The sequence below is a fragment of the Myripristis murdjan genome, chromosome 9 (assembly GCF_902150065.1).
Source record: "Myripristis murdjan chromosome 9, fMyrMur1.1, whole genome shotgun sequence".
In the NCBI taxonomy this organism is placed as follows: domain Eukaryota; kingdom Metazoa; phylum Chordata; class Actinopteri; order Holocentriformes; family Holocentridae; genus Myripristis; species Myripristis murdjan.
In genome coordinates, this window is record NC_043988.1 from 24,002,018 (window position 1) to 24,017,616 (window position 15,599).

The window sequence follows — 15,599 nt, forward strand, 5'->3', positions numbered from 1 at the left end:
ATTTTTCTGCCACATTTGCTTCATTGTCCATTAGGGGGCAACGGTGTTCACGTAGTGAGGCCAGCAGCTTGCAGAGAGCCACAACAATGTAACAGACATGGAGGAAAAAAACACCAGCCGAACCTGTCTGGTCCCCAGGGTGTTTTACCTCCTTTGGCCACCTTGGGTCCTCCTGTTTCCTGATCCAGCTACAGTCGGCGCCCAGCCCTTTACTTGTCTCCGTTCCCCCTCAGTGGCTTGATGACAAATACTGAAGAAATCATTTGTGTAATATCTTTGTAATGAACGCTTTATTTTCCTTAATGGCTAAACACTGTAGAAGCTTATTTCTTATTTGATCACCTTTAATACAGTTGTAAATGTACCAGTTATAGAGTGCATGTTTGTGCCTAATAAACAGGATGAAACCATGTCAAACGTGATTTTTCCTAGACCCAACATCCTGGAGAAGGTCTGGTCTGGCTAATAAAGAGGTAAAAGTTTAGGTAACACTTTCGTTTCTTTGTGTAGTGCCCTGTAGAGCTCTGATTTCCCCTGTCCCATCAAAAGAGGATGTGTTAGTATCCTCAGTATATAAACTATTTAGAAGTAAACTCCTACAGGATGAAGTTGTCTGCCATCTGTTCAACTCTGATCATCTTAATACTGAGTTTGGTGTGAAAACACCCCAATGGCTGCTTACAGTTTTTTACAATGACTTTGACTCAATTGTCATAACACGGTTTCAATGTGCAAATTCACCGCACACAAAGAGCCTCACTTTTTTGTGTTGTTGATGGTGAGATTGACAAAGATTATAGGAGTGAGAGCCAAACTTTCCCTGTAATTGTACCGTTCAATGCATACCAATATTTCTATCTTCTGGGATCAAATATTAAAGGTTTAAACTGTGGCATGAATGGAGGCGCAGAGATTTTGGTAATTTAGCAGCTGGTTATTGACTGACAGACTATGAGGCACCTGATCATCTGTGCATCACTGTTAACCAATCAGAGCATTCATCAAAACCTGGTTGTGTGTGACATCAATAATATCAGGAAGCAGACTGGAAATCCAAATATATGTGATTCTGTTGACACCAGAGGGAGAGTTTTCAAGGGACAAATGCTAGATTTCCACAGTTCTGCATTATAATAATTTGGGGAACTTGCACGTCTATTAATAAATATTTGAAGAGCTGAACTAATATCAACTAGGTGTAATCTGAGAAGTGATCATGTGGTTTAAAGTTAAGCTTTTTAGATAAGCACATTGTTTAAAGCAATAGTAAAATACTGTCAGAGCATTTTGAAGTGTTTTTTTTTTTTTTTTCTTAAACATGATGTATGCCCTCTGCTGTTTCATTCTGGAATAACAGCCACCACCTCATTGATTGGGACAAAGTCTGGGTCATATCGCTTTATGAAAAATCATTATCTCAGTTTAGTGACTGTCCAACACTTTCCAATGACCCTAAAGCACTCAAAAAAATTCCCTTACCTGCACCTTCCTGTCACTTCCTCTTTTATTATTGTCTTGCTCTTTGCAAAACCATGTTCAATATGTTTTCTTGCTTACAGAGTTAAAAGACAAATAAATAAACAAAAGCTCTAAACTGCATGTGAATGAACAGTTTTCAGTTTTGCAGCATGTGGTCCATTGGTTCAGGGGTCTCAGGGGTGGCTTTTAGTGCCTCATTCTGACTGCCAATATTTGATATCATCTCATATTATTGGCAAAGATACATATTACAATGCCTTGTAGCTCAATAATAAAAGCATAAAGTTACAGCCTCATCGATAGCAAATTGAATGCTGTTTTGCTTGTAGAGCAGTGGCTGTGCTCCAAAAGAACAAGAGTATCATCAGTGACCTGAAAGGCAACTGGCACTTCATGTTTTTCATTCAGCCTGATGACATGGAGATCTAGGATATGATATGAGAAAGAAATTGATTTTGAACAAAGATATCAGTGATAAAATCAAACATCAAATGCAGACTCACATCTCAGTTCTAACTGTAGTTGTTTTTTTCACCTGCCTAAGTTATGTTTATGTCATGTTCAGAGCAGAAGTTGAAAATAAAAGTATAGGGTATATAAATGCATGACATGGAAGAGAGAATGCAAAACCAAAAAACAGAACAACAATAGTTTCAGGTCTGTCCTGTCGACAACAGAAAGTAGTCAATGACAGAACAGGTGATTTTTTTTTTTTTTTTTTTTTTTTTTTTTTAGTGATCAGTCAACTCAACCGGGTGACGTCCAGCAGCAACAGGCAGTAAATGACAGCTTGCTGGATATCAGTTGTCCAGTTACACCCTGTTGGGTTTGGGGAGCAGAGAGGTTTGACAAGCAAAGACGGAAAATACAATAAACCTAAAACCTGGAATGAAATGTCCCAGGGCTACTGAAAAAAAAACACAGCAGGAATCTGTTAGCACTGATTTGAAAGTAGCACCTGATAGGCTAAAAGGAACAGCTGATAACAGACCAGATAAAATGGGGGATATTATCTTTGAGTGAGCAGAATGCTAGAGGGAAATGGCCTAAGGCAAAAGGTTAAGGCATATCTGTTAACATTGCTCCAAAAATAACGCTACAGTGATCAGCTGAGATTAAACTAGATAAAATATCAAGTTATCAGTGGCTATGGTTGCAGATGTTTTTAAGTTGTGGAGTGTGTGAAAAAAGAGAGAGGCCAGACTCAAACCCATAGAAATCTAGGCAGGACATTGTGTGACAGCTGCATTAGAGAGGACAGCTGAGAAAACAGCAGAGAAAGACAGGGAAGTATCAGTATACCATAGGTAAACCTTAGAAAAGGTTTTGTAACATTGATAGGGTGGATAATTGTAAGAGGAAAAAAGCATGAATGAGTGATCATTCACCAGGGCAACAAAACAAGAGCTAAAAAATAATATCAAAAAGAGAGAAAAGAGTGATGTTTGGTCCAGATATTCCACCAAATAGATGGCTGGCCCTCCAGAATGAAACAAGGTGCAAATTACAGCAAGATGTGCAAGAGCGTTACCAACCAAATTTATGTGATAACGGAGATGAACCTCCATTTGTGTGTGTGAGAGTTACTTGCGTGTCCTAAAGTACAAGGTTCAGGACAGAAAACAGTCATGGGTAACATCTAGAAAGCATAGCTGTAGTGCACACAGCCTCCCCTCATGTGACGCAACACTCTCTCAATATCCTTGTTACTCACATATATGATAACATTACTTTGTAAATTTCATAATAAACATCTTCATGTTTATGTTGTTTATGTTTATGTTGTAGAGTAAATTGATCTGTGTTCTCCAGTCTCCTGGGCTTATTTGCTCCATGCAGTTGGAGGATATAAAAGGTTAAGTAAGGCTAAACTTGTCTCAGAAAAATGGCTGCACTGTATAAAATGGCATATTACGTTGCAATTGTGGATGTTGATCTGACAGCTATATTTTATGAGTTGATGGGCTGCCTGCTGGAATTTGTGAAAGGAAACAGATAGAGGTTCAAAAAACATTTCTCTCATTGGCCAATTTAGAATCTTTTTTAATATTCAAACTGAATGATCACTGATCATGCAATCCAATTTGCCTCATGAATCTTGTTAAACATCAAATATAGGAGACATAAAGAAAAACAGGCTTATTCAATAATCCAAATAGGAAGAACAAACACATTTGCCCCTAGCTTTCACAAACAACCCTGTTACACCCCCCACTTCAGACAAATTAAACTAGCCTTAACACAACATGCAATGTCTGATCATGTGCATCAGTTCATACAAACAGAAGCTGATTGTTTTCATTTGTCCATACAGTCACGGTGTAAGATTGGGATCTGGGATCGGATTTATCGCCTTGAATTTCTAAGGGGCTGTGTTCTTAAAGAAAATATGGGCCAAAATGAGTTTCCCAAGCCAGAAATCTCAGCACCTGGCAAAGTAAGTGTTGAATCACTTACTCACTTTATCAGCCTCTGTAAACATTATGGCTGTTTTGTGTTATGGGGCAGTAAAACCTTACTTATTGCTGCTACAGTGGGATACAGCAGCAAATTCACAAGGCGCACTCTCTGTATTTAACTTTAGTTGCCCTATTAAAAGACTTGTCAGTATTGTTACCTTGTCAATAGATAGATAGATAGATAGATAGATAGATAGACAGATTGTTGAAGCTTTGCTCACTCTTCATGTGAAATAAAGCACATGACATGGATTGGCTCTGCCTGTTTGCTTTGCATTATAGAAGAAGCCCCAAGGCTCACAATTGTCCCACAAGCTCTGTGCTTATGCATGTACATTATGTTTTTCTCCTATGCTGACCTCTCATTTCACATTAGCGATTGTTAATTTTTCCATTGAGACCCCCTTGTTCAGCTGATTATTACTTACAAAAACCTGACCACATGTCCACCACCTCCTTCACAGAATGCAGGACTCTAGGCAGAGATCTCTGTATCATCACAGGGGCTTCCAAGGGATTTGGATGAACACTGGCCCACCAAGTGAGTGATCAATTTGTTAAAAACAAAGAAGTAAAACAAAATAAGACTAACAAACTTAACCTCCTCTGTCCATCCAGGTAGCATGTTTGCTGGAGCCAGGTTCCGTCTTGCTGCTGGTGGCTCGCTCTGGGACTTTGCTCCAGCAGCTGAAGGCAGACCTTGAGGTTTCCACTGGGGTCTGGGCTTGGCGGTGCAGATCTGAGCACAGAGGGAGTGTGGATGATGTAGATCAGGTGCTTCTTATTAACAGCACTGGTGAGTCTCAGTGCAGGAACTTTCTCCACTGATGTCCACCACAGATGTTGTATATTGATCCATTAAGTGAAGTTTAATTTCCATAGAAATCACTTCAAAAACAGACACTCTTTTATAGTGCCCTCTAACCCAGCTCCTGTGTCCCCTCTCTCCCTCTTTACTCTCAGTGTCCTTGGGTGACATTTCCTGGTTCACCCTGAATTTCACTGAAGGAGGTGAATCCCTACCTGTCCCTAAATGTTAGCTGTGTCCTGGGACTGAGAGCAGGACTCCTCCAGCTTGCAGTGGACCATGGTCATCTTCTCCTCTCTGTGTGCCCTGCAGGCCAAGCCATCCTGGATGCTGCACCGGCAAGGCAGCCAGGGGGATGATGCTCAGGGAGCTGCCTGAGAGTGATCTCAGAGTCCTCAGCTACTCTCCATGTACTGAATATGCAAACTTCATATAATGGGTTTATTTACAGTGCCAAAATCTCAAAAACATCCAGAGGCATACTGCAGAGGGTGCACACAAAAGCTTTGTGTGTAGCACTTGATGCAAGTATATTGCTTGGTGGTGATATCCCCCACGCCTTAGACCCTCTGTTGGTACATTATGCCTCTCATATTGTAGAGTGTGTTGTTGCAAAGGCAGACGTGAATTAAATGGAAATACAGTAAAATAACAGTAAAATCTTAAATTCACTTTTATGTAAAAGGATGCATGATGTTATGTCTTTAAATTACTTTTGAATTTGGACAAACTATAGGGAATGACAGGCCTTTACCACCTTGGTGTACTGGCAGTCCCTTAAACTGTAAGTGTTTGGATCAAAATAAGTGTGTGTAAAAATGTGTGTGCATTTGTGTGTGTATTTGTGTGCGTTCTGTTGTGACATCTTTTGTTTTACAATCAGAGAATGTACCAGAACTGGATAGAGAGAGTGAGAAGTCTCTCCCTGTCCAACTTCCCGCAGCTGTCCATCGTCACCACTGCTGACTCCTGATAGACAGGCCCAACTGAGGGACAAAAATATCCCCCAGGACCTGGCACCTACCAACTCAGGACGAGGGGTGGGGGATTCTTCGGCTTGTTAACCCCCTAAAAAGCTCAGATGTGATCAAAGTTGGAGATTGATGAGGGAATCTAAGATAGCAACAGTGATTTAACTGGAGTTAATTTGAGGACAAGACTGACAAGACTGCCATATTTGTCCTCTCAAGACATTTTATTTCCCATTAGAATCAACAGACAAATAACAACTCACCTATTTTCTGTCTAACTTGGTTCAGTTCAAGAGGTGGATGGCTATTTTAGTACCTTGGGTGTGGAATGTGCAGTTGTTATACTTGAAGGATTTAGAGAGCACAGATTGGTCTAGGAGTTCCTCAACAACCCAACCCCTGTAGTTAGCCTCTCTCTCTTTCTCTCTCTCTCTCTTTCTCTCTCCCTCTCTCTCTCTCTCGCTGCGACGTTCTCCTGATCTCCTGGACTGGCCGGCTGCTTACCTGCGCCTCCATCTTGGCATCCACCACAGCTACCATGGAGAACATTGAAATATTTGACTCACCTGGAAAGGGGAGGGGTCTGAGGGCCACCAAGGAGATGTGGGCCGGAGATGTCATCTTTGCTGAGCCGAGTCTTGCAGCCGTTGTATTTGACAGGTAGACTGCTATACAAGTCATGGATGTGTGTATGCGGTGCGTGTGTGTGTGGTGGTGTGTGCTGAGATTTATCACAGGGAAAGGAAAGAGGCTGAATTCTATATTTCCCTCACATTACAGTCACAAAAGAAAGTGGATCTAATTATTTGAAGTTTGAGTTTGAAACTTAAGAGAGACACTTACTACAATGTATCTGTTAAGGTTTCCTATTTCAGAAGATTGTTGGTAATTACACCCATGGATGATAAAGGCACCCAGGTGACATTATCATTACCATATGTGTTATTTTATAGTTTGGTATGATTTTTGACAAAGAGAAACCAGCAGGTTATCTGTAGTGTCTCTGCATTCATTCATTCAATGGTGAAGTGAGGGGTTTAAAAGTCTGAGTCTGCACGTGTATATGTGCATGCTCTCTCTCTCTCTCTCCCCCCCTCTCTCTCTCACACACACAGAGTTGATTCACAATCTATTTCTGTCACATATGCATGAGGATCTGGTATCTTGACCAGTGAATTTGTGCCTGCAGGTTCAGTTTATATTCTCCCAAAACTGTAGCTAAATTGCAGCTGAATGTGAGAACAAGGTAAACAGATCGTCCCCACAGAAGTGATGCAGACCCCATCTGTGCAAATCAGCGATAAATTTGTCACCTAGACTCCAGGCCAGGAGCTGTAACTGTGTCTTGTAACCGTATAGAAAGCAGTGGTCAGATGCATAAATCCTGGAATTTCATCATCAGCCAATCAGATGTGCTTGAGATGGCATGTGTAATGACGAGGGCAAGAATTCCTCAAATCTCTGATTCTATGAAGTATCGTCATTCGTCATTTTTTTGCCCAGCTCTTGTATGAGTGTGATGTGTAAGATTATTTTGTATCAACAGTACAGATGCATATAAGACGGAACAAAACAAGCAGAATCAGTATCTGGCTCATAGGGTTCACACAGCAACCAGTGCTGTGCAGCCAGCATATTTTATAGGGCTTATCAGAAAGATTCACAGACAGTTCATGATGTTAAGGGGCGCCTGAGTGGTGACAACAAAATGTAATACCAGCATTTTCAATAAGTTGTCATTCTAGCTTTGCACGCACACCTGTTTTTTTCCCCTTTGGTTTTCTCACCGTCCTTATCAGCCTTTTTTTTTTTTTTTTTACTTTTATCTTAGTCATCCTAAAATAAATGTCTGTTCTGTTTTCTGTCTTCCTCTGCAGTCTAGCAGAGAAAATTTGCCACAGTTGTTTCCGCAGACAGCCAAAGCTCCAGCGGTGCGGCCAGTGCAAATTCGCACATTACTGTGACCGTACCTGCCAGCGTGCCGGCTGGGCTGAACACAGGGAAGAATGCAGCGCCATAAAAGCTTTTGGCAAAGCACCCAATGAGAGTATCCGGTGAGCACTGGCAGAATGACATGTGATGTGTGTGTGTGTGGGGGTGTGGGTGTGTGTGTGTGGGAGGGGGGTGGAGGGGTCTTTCTTTTCTTTGAGAACAAAGACATTGTGGGGAAAGGGGAAAGGAATTAGCATGCAGTGGTCTAAGTTTATACTCATTTTTAAAAATTATTTTGTTAGGATTTCCATTCATTGTGCCTTTGTGCAACACCTTCTTTTCCTGAGTACCATACAAAAAACACAATACTGCACATTATAAGGCCCAATTTACACAATGACTTTTGCCAGCAGCAACAAACACACCCAGTCAAGTAAATTAGGGATTAAAAAAAAAAAAAAAAAAAAAAAAAAAAAAACTTTACTCATGTTTTTCTGGGTTACAGCAATTCCGTCCACACCAACCAAAACTACAAAACAGAAACTGCATTCATGGTGGCCAACTAAATTGTGCATTGTTTTATATCGAATAGATGGTTGTCACTGGTGTTAATCAAATTTGCTTCAAGCTTTCGTGCATTTCTTTTCAGTGTGACCTTTCAAGTCATTTGCCCTTCTGCATTGTGGTCAGGTTGGTGGCCCGTGTCATGTGGCGCCTTGACAAAGAGGGAAGCGTCGTGTCTGACATGCAGCTGACCACACTGGAGGAGCTGGAGGACCACGTGACCGACATGCCTGAGGACGAGCTGAAGGAGCTCAAAGTAGACATCCACAACTTCTTGGACTACTGGCCCCGGACAAACAAGCAGCACACAGTCGATGACATCTCACACCTTTTTGGAGTGGTGCGTTCCTTACATCATCCCCATATTCTCCATCTCATTTGTATCCTATTTATAGGTAAACAAAGAATTCTAACATCCTCATCACCTCCTCCCTCTTCGTCCTTTTGCCACTTGGAGGCAACATCAAAGTCACTGAAGCAAACAGAGAAATACACTGAGTAGATACGTCACTATTTATCTCCTAAATTAAAGTGACAGTCGATCCTAAAACAACATTTGTCTCATAAAAGATCTTGACCCTAAGACTGTAGGTCGTGCAGATGGTTTTTAACCACCAAGGTCCATGTAAAAAGCGTGGAAACCACAGAGTGAGAATTTCTGAATTTACTGCATCAAAAGATGTGGATGTCCGGTTTTGGGGTGAATTCTTTCAAAAAAACATGCCCCTTTAACTGGTCGGCCTACAGCAGGGGCGGAGATGGCTGGATTTGATCGAGGTGTGAAGCACAAGGAGTTATGATTATTTGAGTGTTTACAGTTCTGCGACCCTAAAACCTGGAAGTACAACCAAAATCTTACAAACTAATAAAATAAGATTTCACTCCGTCTTTAAAAAAAATAAAGAAATTATTGTGAAGTTGAAGATTAAAGGTGTTGTGAGGTTACAAAGCCATGGGTTTGCCATGCACTTTAACAGTTCCTCTCCTCTGGTTTTCTCAGGTCAATTGTAATGGCTTCACTATAAGTGACCAGAGGGGCCTTCAGGCAGTCGGAGTGGGTATTTTCCCTAACCTGTGTCTGGTGAACCACGACTGCTGGCCAAACTGCACCGTCATCCTCAACCACGGCAAGTAGGTATCACAATGCCGCTTTAGTTTAGGACAAGTACAAGTCGATGGTATCAAGTAACTGTGCATTTGAACAAAAAAATTATATTTCTGTATTCTGTTGGTACGAGCTATAGTTTCTGATTAACAGAAACAATCTCAGCACAAATGCACAAAGTTTTTATGCAGTATGTGTGTTTGTGTTTACAAGGTGTGTGCGTAGTGTGTGTGTGAATGTGTGCTGCGTGCGGACAGGTTGCATTTGGTGTAAACTGCTTCCTGTTTGTCTTTCAGTCAATCGGCTGTGAATTCTATGTTTCACTCTCAGCGGAGGTGCGTTACCTCAACCTCGGCCTCTTTCACGTGTAATCTTATTAAAAACACCAATGAGACCATCACAAAATAATACCTGACATGAAACGCTTCACTGCTCATCAACTTAACTATCAAAACGGAGTTAAACTCACCGTCCATCTTCACACCCCAAAACATTGGTGGCAGTGTTGTCTGTAGTATGTAGCCCACTGTAGTTTTGATGTGATGCAATGTTAAGAGTCACATCAGCATATTCACATAATATGCTGTTTGAATGCTCTAACTGTTGTCTGCATCTTGTTTTTATCATTACACTTGTTTCTCCACGTCTATTTCTACCTGTTAGAGTTCAGTTTTCAACCAGCTATTCTTTCATGTTGACACAAAGTTTTGCTTTTGTGCCGTTGGTTTGTCACTCTCTTTGTGTTGTTGTCCACGTGTGTGTTGTCTCACTGCGTCTGTGTGTTTGTCCACTATGTGACACCGAGTGCTGTGTTAGTGTAAGAGTTTCTCAGCTCTAACATCTTCCATTCAGATTAGTTCATCTCTAACACAAAGCTTTTTTTACAGCAAAAAGAAAAAAACACAAAGCGATGCAAGTTCCTGAATAACAAATCTGAAATTTTGCAGTGACTTTTTGACTCACAGTTCTTCAAAAACCTTATCGATGCATCTCAGTAACATGCATCTGGCCACTCCTTCATCTGCACTGATTGAACTGAAAGCCATGCTATGGAACAGGGTTTCACCTTGTCTATTAATTCAAGAAAGTGTTAATGAAAGTTAAGAAGAGACTGATTGTAACAACTAAAAAAGTCATCCTGCATGCGTTTCTTTCAATGTGATTGTATTTCTACATCCCTTAACTGTGTGTTTCTCTTTCCCAGGATTGAGCTGCGTGCCTTGGGTAAGATTTCCGAGGGAGAGGAGCTCACGGTAGCCTACGTGGACTTTTTGAATTTGACAGAGGAGAGACAGAGGCAGCTGAAAACGCAATACTTCTTTGACTGCACGTGTGAGCACTGCAAAAACCACATCAAAGACGACCTGAAGCTGGCGGGAAGAGAAATAGATGGAGTCAAGGTTTGTGTCTTTGTGCGCATGTGTGTGTTTGCAGTTTTACAGACAGATTGATTATATGATTCTTGTTGCCATATCTGTGCGTGACAGGATTTTCCACTCATCTCAGCTGCTGAATTTTCTAGAATATCCTGTGAACTCAGCCTTCTTTCATCAGGAGGCATTAAAATGACACCTGATCAGCCACAGGCTCCTCGATGCCAGTCGCACATTTCCTATGTATGGTGGATCATTAACATGTAGGTCTTGGAATAGGACACAGAGGGACAACATGTGGAGCACATTGCGTGCCTTGGAATTTGTTGGTGAGAGATGATTGAAGTAAATGATTACTTCAGGACCACAACTGGATGTCACTGTCACCATTTCCCAGGAGTCCAAAGCCGAAATCAAAGTGCTCACAGTTTTCAATGAAACAGACCGACGGCTGAGGTGTGTCTATCAGTGCTTGACGCGCCAGAAATATTTCCCAAGTGCATCAGTGCAATGGCCTCACGTGACATGCCTTGACATCACCTTACTCTTTGAAACAGGAGGCGAAACATTTCTGTCAGCGCAATTATTAAGAGCCTTCTCTCTCTCTCTCTCTGTCTCTCCCCCTCTGTCTCTCTCTGAAGTTATAAATAGTACCAGGACTTATCAACGGTATTTAAGAGTTCAACAATGTACAGCACAGTGGAGACATACCTTAAGCCTCACCCGTTTAAACACCCAGCCATGACAGACTCCAACAGAACATCATGCCAAAGTGCATGAGAGCAGTTTAAGGACAATTTCTTTTTTTTTTCCAAATGATATTTAGGTGGCTGTTCAGTTCCAAAGAAGTGAAGAGATATAAAAGATATTTGCATTGTGATTACCGGGGGAACCAAATAAAATATTCCCTTTTATTTTTTTAATAACGGTTTGTTTTATTCGTATTTATTTATTTATTTATTTATTTATTTCAGATAATCTGAATTTAATTACAAACATGGATTATCCTTTGAGGATATGAGAGAGTGTTTTTAAGGACTTAAGTAGATCTGAGGTTCTACTAGCCTGAAAATAATCCAAGATTCATGCACTGGGTCCCTTTGGCAGGTCCAAAGTTCAGTCTGGACACAAGATAAACATTATCAGGCCTTTGTTATCATGGCACCTCAAGTGTCCTCTGTAAGAAACCTCTCTCGCATGCTTATATGTAAAAGGATGAACAAAACACATTAAATTAATGAGATAATTTAATATCTGATGATACATGTTTTCATGGTTTCAGGGTATTTCAGTTTAAGTGTAGTATTATTCAATAAGTGGTGCTACAACCTTTCATGCATTCAACCATTACCAGAATTAAATCATAATCACTGACCCTCCCACTTCCTCTCTTAGCCATCAGAAGAGCAGGTGAAAGAGGCAACAGATCATTGCTATAAAATGCTTGAGAAGATGGACAAAGCTCGCTTAAACGGTGACTACCATGAGGTATTGTATCATATCTGCCCACACCCCTAAATTAGGTCACAAAAATACATTTTTTGCATTTCTTGTGACACAGTGACAGTTGCCTCAAAATTCACCCTCTGTGCTCCTTCTCTCAGGTAGTAACCACATGCAGGGAATGCATAGAGAAGACAGAGCCAATTTTGGCTGACACTCACATCTACCTGCTGAGGATGTGGAGCACATTAAGTGAAGTGCAGGCTTACCTGCAGTTCTTTGAAGATGCTGCAGAATATGCCCGCAAAATGGTGGATGGATACATGTGAGTAGAATTGAAATCAGCACTGAAACCTCAGCTGTCTACTCAGGTATACAAATAAGTCATCAGACCTACTGATCATGCTTGTACTCACTTTAGCCCGTAATTGTGAAAGCCTACACAGTAATTATGCCGTCGGCTTGCCAAATCATGTAAAATAAAACTTTAATCTTTAACAAATTCTTTCCCTGACAGGAAACTGTACCACCCTAACAACGCAGCTCTGGGCATGGCTGCCATGCGGGCAGGAGTGACCCATTGGCAAAACGGGCTCATAGAGGTTGGCCATGGGATGATCTGCAAGGCCTATGCTATTCTTATGGTGACCCATGGCCCTACACATCCCATCACCAAGGACCTGGAGGTAAAGCTAAAACTGCTCTGAAAACCTGGACCCCCCTCTAGCTTATTAGGTCCTGTGAAATATTGAGATGTAGTTGAAAGTTGATTGTGAAATTGCTCTACAGGTCTTTAATCAGTATACTTTGTTCATAGAGTGTCTGACAAATATCCATTTGTGATTTCCTTTTGTAGGAAATGCGCATGCAGACAGAGATGGAGTTGAGGATGTTCAAGCAGAACGAGTACGTTTACCACAGTATGAGAGAGGCAGCTCTCAAGAACAGACCAATGACCATGATGAACGAACCCAAGAGCGTGGAGGAGGGAATCAAGAATCTCTTCCACCGCAAGAAATGATCACAGAACTGCAGTCAAATCATTAACGGTGAAATCATCCTATTTAGTTTTCAATAGCCTCTTCTGTATTGGCACAAGTCCCTTCCCTAGAGGGTCAAATGGTTCTTTTCTGCTCAAGCTTTTGTAGGCCACTTTTCATTAAAGTTTGTATCACAACACTAAGTGTGTTCACTTTCATATGGATGTTGCATAGATGATATTGCCTTATCTGCTCTTTGGAAATGGACCAGATGATGTAAACCTGCATAAACCCTAACATCACGCTGCCACTTTAAACACTTGCTGCACAGGACTGCCTCCCTTCATAGGAATTTCACAAGAATACAGTTTTGCCTTTTACATTTTATTATCCCAGTGCAAAAATATTCACATGCGTTTGCTTATCCTCTTGTATACAATGCCACCCACAGTCATTGTCTGAAAGAGAAGACAAGATGCTAGTTAGTTTAGTTAGTTTGACACAATACTGACTTCAAGTTACTGCTTTGTGAGCATACTCACATTGACAATCGTGTTCCCATCCACCAGCTCTGTGACTGACTGAATTCCCTTCAGGGAGACCTTCAGCTTGTTGCCCTCACGCATAACTACCCCCTGCAAAAGGGAAATAAGGCTAATGTAAAGAGGATAAACCGTACAAAAACTAGTGTGACATTCTGATTTGAAACTTTCACTGAAGCTGAGACAACTATGCTGCTGGGTCAGACATCAGAATTGCATTACTTAAAAATACTGCAAAGTCTAAGTAACATTCCTTATTGCCATTCAGTGCAACTGTACATTTTATTGTTGTACACAACTCTACAGCGCACAATGACATGAAACCGATTCTAAATGGGCCGATTTCAGGCGTCCGCTCACCTTGACCTTCTCTCCAGTGAGCGTCTCCAGCTCAGACTCCTGTCCGATGGTGAAGGTGTTGACGAGGACCTTCGAGCCAGTAGTGACCGTCACTTTGAAGTTGTCACCATTCTCCTCAATCTCAGAGATACTCTTGATGTCTTTGCCCTTCTGGATAAGCTCATCAGGGAGACCTGGGATACAGAGCAACTGGTTGAGACACAATGGACTGATGTCACAGCTGTACTATATTGTTCTTTTTTTGTTCAGTTTAAGAGCCATGAGTAAATTAAAGCTAGACTACCTATGTTAATGCTAGATGATTCAGTTAACTATGTTAGCTGCAAAATAGTGTCACTCACACTCAGCAGAAACATTTCTCACCAGGGGGTTAAGCACAAAACTACCCTAATGAGCTATTTTTTTGTTTTTGCTTTTTAAGGCTACAGCCAATAAAGGTCACTGAGCATGCACAAGTCTTACCAATAGCCTTCATGAAAGGCTCAAAGTTCTCCTGAGACTCCAGCTGGTATTTTCCAGTAAAAGACATGGTGATGGCAGACTCTGAAGGTGAGCAAGACGCTTTCATCTGCCTGTTTTATACTCTCCCACTCCAACGCTGCAATCATTAACCACAGGTGCCATCAATTAATGTAGCTCAGCCCACCTCTTCCAACAGAGCTCAAAGTAGCGCATGCAAAGATAAGATGAGGAAAGGAATGGATAATGCTTGAGTAATGTTGATAAAGGAGGTAGAGTGTGATGACATTCAAGCCGGACAACCTTTACCCAAGAAGGAGAAAACTAGAAGTGTGACAGTAGCTAAATGTAGAAAAAACAGCATCTACTCATCAGTCAGTTCTGGGGTTAATTTCTGGCCCAGTATTTCTGTAATTTTAAATAATGGTCAGTCTTTGTCACTCTAAGTCACACTGACATATATAGTAACTGTGCCTGTATCATATCTCTAAAGCTGCTGACTGCACATAATGATTATGTCACATGCCTCTTACGTTTTCTATCAAGGATCAAAGCTACTTAACTTTGACCTGGTGCTTTTTCCCCTCCCTTCACCCTCTTTTCCTTTTTTCCTTCCTTCTCCGCTCCTCTCGGCCCTTAGCCCTGGCCTCTTCCTTTCCTCTTTTTCCAGCCCCCTTTCTCCTCTTTCCCTCACTTCCTGCTGTCTAGAATATTTCTTTATTAGGGAATCTGATACATCCATGCTAATAAACTCTTAGTTTTTATTTTTAATTTTTTACAATAAAACTGGATGTAACAAACCGATTTGAAAGAAAAGAAAATGTGCAAGACTGGGAAGGCGCTGTTTCGCTTTTTACATTTGGATGACCATTTGAATTTTACTGCCTTCATAGTGAAGTGTTGCAAGCCTTTGATTTATGACATTTCAAATGACTAATTAGAGAGTGCAGTAGCATAAAGGGCAAATGACATTTCACCTATTTATGTGGTTTTGGAAATACACATGAATTTTCCGGCATGCACTGCAATTTGAATAAATCTAATCATAAAGCATGCAAATCTCTTTAAATGAAATGTCAATACTAATGATATGGCACATTTCACTTAGTGTCAGTCACACAAAT

At 41.1% G+C, this 15,599-nt stretch overlaps 3 protein-coding genes across 4 annotated transcripts; 2 read left to right on the forward strand and 1 right to left on the reverse strand.

Moving 5' to 3' along the window:
- Positions 1–4,380: 4,380 nt before the first annotated feature.
- LOC115364754 (sepiapterin reductase) lies at positions 4,381–5,182 on the forward strand. Its single transcript, XM_074933722.1, is given in 6 exon segments — positions 4,381–4,479; positions 4,557–4,734; positions 4,902–4,944; positions 4,946–5,011; positions 5,013–5,075; positions 5,077–5,182. Coding segments are annotated over 6 exon segments (555 nt in total).
- A 996-nt stretch (positions 5,183–6,178) lies between these two features.
- On the forward strand, positions 6,179–13,155 carry smyd1b (SET and MYND domain containing 1b). Of its 2 annotated transcripts, XM_030060271.1 has the most exons (10): positions 6,179–6,377; positions 7,595–7,771; positions 8,340–8,553; positions 9,214–9,344; positions 9,615–9,653; positions 10,523–10,718; positions 12,087–12,179; positions 12,296–12,459; positions 12,652–12,820; positions 12,991–13,155. In XM_030060271.1, the coding sequence occupies exons 1-10, from the start codon at positions 6,256–6,258 to the stop codon at positions 13,153–13,155; spliced, it is 1,470 nt and encodes a 489-aa protein (XP_029916131.1). In that variant the 5' UTR covers positions 6,179–6,255. The 2 variants fall into 2 exon arrangements, with proteins under 2 accessions (XP_029916131.1, XP_029916130.1); XM_030060270.1 differs by lacking the exon at positions 9,615–9,653 and having other exon boundaries at positions 6,196–6,377.
- A 327-nt stretch (positions 13,156–13,482) lies between these two features.
- Positions 13,483–14,633, reverse strand: LOC115365316 (fatty acid-binding protein, liver-type). Its single transcript, XM_030060272.1, has 4 exons — positions 14,479–14,633; positions 14,017–14,189; positions 13,657–13,749; positions 13,483–13,572 (listed from the first exon to the last, which is right to left on the reverse strand). Exons 1-4 carry the CDS (start codon positions 14,582–14,584, stop codon positions 13,522–13,524), a joined length of 423 nt encoding a protein of 140 aa, XP_029916132.1. The 5' UTR covers positions 14,585–14,633; the 3' UTR covers positions 13,483–13,521.
- Between the last annotated feature and the right edge of the window lie 966 nt (positions 14,634–15,599).

What these genes read in the sequence shown, in the direction of transcription:
- smyd1b (XM_030060271.1), top strand. Translation starts at nt 6,256, where the DNA reads ATGGAGAACATTGAAATATTTGACTCACCTGGAAAGGGGAGGGGTCTG. An exon ending in TCTCACACCTTTTTGGAGTG is followed by an intron (nt 8,554 to 9,213) that starts GTGCGTTCCTTA and finishes TGGTTTTCTCAG; the next exon opens with GTCAATTGTAATGGCTTCAC. An exon ending in GTCATCCTCAACCACGGCAA is followed by an intron (nt 9,345 to 9,614) that starts GTAGGTATCACA and finishes TTTGTCTTTCAG; the next exon opens with TCAATCGGCTGTGAATTCTA.
- LOC115365316 (XM_030060272.1), bottom strand. Translation starts at nt 14,584, where the DNA reads ATGAAAGCGTCTTGCTCACCTTCAGAGTCTGCCATCACCATGTCTTTT. An exon ending in GCCTTTCATGAAGGCTATTG is followed by an intron (nt 14,190 to 14,478) that starts GTAAGACTTGTG and finishes TCTGTATCCCAG; the next exon opens with GTCTCCCTGATGAGCTTATC. An exon ending in TCACTGGAGAGAAGGTCAAG is followed by an intron (nt 13,750 to 14,016) that starts GTGAGCGGACGC and finishes TCCCTTTTGCAG; the next exon opens with GGGGTAGTTATGCGTGAGGG.